The sequence below is a fragment of the Myxine glutinosa genome, chromosome 11 (assembly GCF_964187855.1).
Source record: "Myxine glutinosa chromosome 11, kmMyxGlut1.1, whole genome shotgun sequence".
NCBI classification, from domain to species: domain Eukaryota; kingdom Metazoa; phylum Chordata; class Myxini; order Myxiniformes; family Myxinidae; genus Myxine; species Myxine glutinosa.
Window position 1 is genome coordinate 37,676,968 of NC_136271.1, and position 2,650 is coordinate 37,679,617.

At 46.5% G+C, this 2,650-nt stretch overlaps 1 protein-coding gene across 1 annotated transcript in view; it reads right to left on the reverse strand.

The window, feature by feature from the left end:
* The window catches only part of LOC137436587 (stromal membrane-associated protein 1), a 92,293-nt gene extending 90,212 nt beyond the window's left edge, over window positions 1-2,081 (reverse strand). Inside the window, exon 1 of the mRNA XM_068130527.2 lies at window positions 1,756-2,081. Within this exon, the coding sequence (XP_067986628.1) occupies window positions 1,756-1,873 (118 nt within the window). The 5' untranslated portion in view covers window positions 1,874-2,081. The remainder of the gene's footprint in view (window positions 1-1,755) is intronic.
* Window positions 2,082-2,650: the final 569 nt, after the last annotated feature.

The following is a 2,650-nucleotide window of genomic DNA, read 5'->3' on the forward strand; positions in this document are numbered from 1 at the left end:
CAGTGGAGCGCATACCTTCGCCAGGCTGAATAGTTTACGCTTTTGTATCCCACTTGATGGGCCGCATCTGCATCTGGACCTGAACCAAAATCTAATCAACTTGTTCTAACAAATTCATCCACCAAGTTTTGTCATAACATAACCCATCCATTACTTTTTGAAACATCATACAGTTGTACATCATTTTTAGCCCTAATCACTCAATGTTGAAGCATCACTTAAATTCTCAGATCCAGATCCGCATATTCACCAAAACCTAATTAGTTCATCCTTGTCACAAATCCAAGCTGTCCACCCAGTCCATAACTTTTTGAGATATCCTGTTCACAGCCAGACAGACAAACAAAGACAGACAGACAGACAGACAGAAGTGAAAACATAACCTCCGTTCACTATCGGTTCCAGAGGTAAAAATTCAAAATTTAAATCGGTGGTTGAGGCCTGGACCATAACTGTCCAAATAATATTGATCTTGATTATAAAAAAAAAGACCCAATGAGAACCACGACATTCATAATCTTCCCATTTCATAATACAGTATTTTATGTCTTTGCTTTCAGATAACTGAGATAAACCATCTCATACAAATAACTAAAATTTCAATAAATCCTTGGCAATTTTTAAAGTTCTATCGATGTATTCTTTCCAAATTCATAACAACCATTAATAGAAAAAATATAAATTCCACCAACTCTGTTAATTTAACACCTGCTTGTACAAGAGAAGAAGGCATATAATCTCGGACAAACATTCCACCATTACCAAGACAAGACAGAAAAGCAGGGTTCAGCAGTTCATCATGGTAGGATTTCAGGGATAGACAGCACAGCGACAGCAGTGGACAGAAAGAAATGCGCACAGGTCAGCGACAGACACATACTGAGAGTGGCAGACAGACGAGCAGACAGACTCGGGATGCCAGAGGCCTGGGACAGACATGGATCTGTCTGTCGGCCTGGATCTGTCTGTCGGCAGAGATCGGCATGGATCTGTCTGGCAGAGAGCGATGCGCCCAGATGGCTGGCGGCACACAGCGGCGGCAGACCCTGGTGGCAGACAGAGACAACGCCAGGCCAAGGTGATAGCGACAGAAAGATCCAGGCCGACAGACAGACAGACAGTTCCAGGTCGACAGACAGACAGATCCAGGCCGACAGACAGACAGATCCAGGCCGACAGACAGACAGATCCAGGCCGACAGACAGACAGATCCAGGCCGACAGACAGACAGATCCAGGCCGACAGACAGACAGATCCAGGCCGACAGACAGACAGATCCAGGCCGACAGACAGACAGATCCAGGCCGACAGACAGACAGATCCAGGCCGACAGACAGACAGATCCAGGCCGACAGACAGACAGATCCAGGCCGACAGACAGACAGATCCAGGCCGACAGACAGACAGATCCAGGCCGACAGACAGACAGATCCAGGCCGACAGACAGACAGATCCAGGCCGACAGACAGACAGATCCAGGCCGACAGACAGACAGATCCAGGCCGACAGACAGACAGATCCAGGCCGACAGACAGACAGATCCAGGCCGACAGACAGACAGATCCAGGCCGACAGACAGACAGATCCAGGCCGACAGACAGACAGATCCAGGCCGACAGACAGACAGATCCAGGCCGACAGACAGACAGATCCAGGCCGACAGACAGATCCAGACCGACAGCGGCAGACAGACACTACAGACCCAGGCCGACAGCGGAGACAGACAGACAGATCCAGGCAGACAGCGGCATTTACCCTTTGCCTCGCAGTCAGCACAATACTTGTTGGCTTCTTGGCGAAGTAGATCCGACAATATCAACTGGTGTTCTTCATTCTGCCGCTGCGCTTTCTCCCTCTCGGATCTCGTTGTCATAGTCAAGGCAGGAGCGACAAATACAAATCTATACTATATGTATATGTGGGTCAAAATGAACAGTTCGCACAAACGAATCAACGTTCGAATAAACGAGCAAGTGCGGTGGCTCAGGGAAGCTGCACAACTTGCAAATCCGAGCACCGACCACCACCCGTCACCACCGGACACCGGCTTTTGGTATCGTAACTCGTAAGTCGTCCCACGTGATGCGGAAATGCTCGTCGTGCCTGAGGTGAGGCTATATGACGTCACGCTGCTGCCCACGTTTCCAATTGCAGAATTTTTTCCTTCCTCATTTTCATCGTTTTGTTCATCATACATTAACGATCATATAATTGTTTCATTTCCGAATTCCAAATTGTGAAAATATATTTTTTTAATCTCCTTGAGCACAAAACGATACTTAATCAATTTAAAATGTGATTCAAGCAAAATATTAAAATTTACGTTAATGCTGCTCTTCCTGTATTAGATGTATTTTATCATAACATAATTATGCAAAAACAACAAAATTTTAGACCCTCTTTGTCTCGCTTTTGATACTCTTCTTCTTCTTCAATGAATAATTATCTTTCTCGCCGCCATTGACGTCACCCGCACCCCAAACGCGTGGAATGACGTATCACAGAGTACAATAGTAGCGGAGGAATGCTACGGGAAAGAAGTGGCAGCCGCATCAATACACTGTACGTTCTTTCTTCAACGGGCATAATGATTCATTCGCACATTCTTTCGGGTTTGGCCGATGAGACGTTTTTGCCCCCAAGTCTTTCA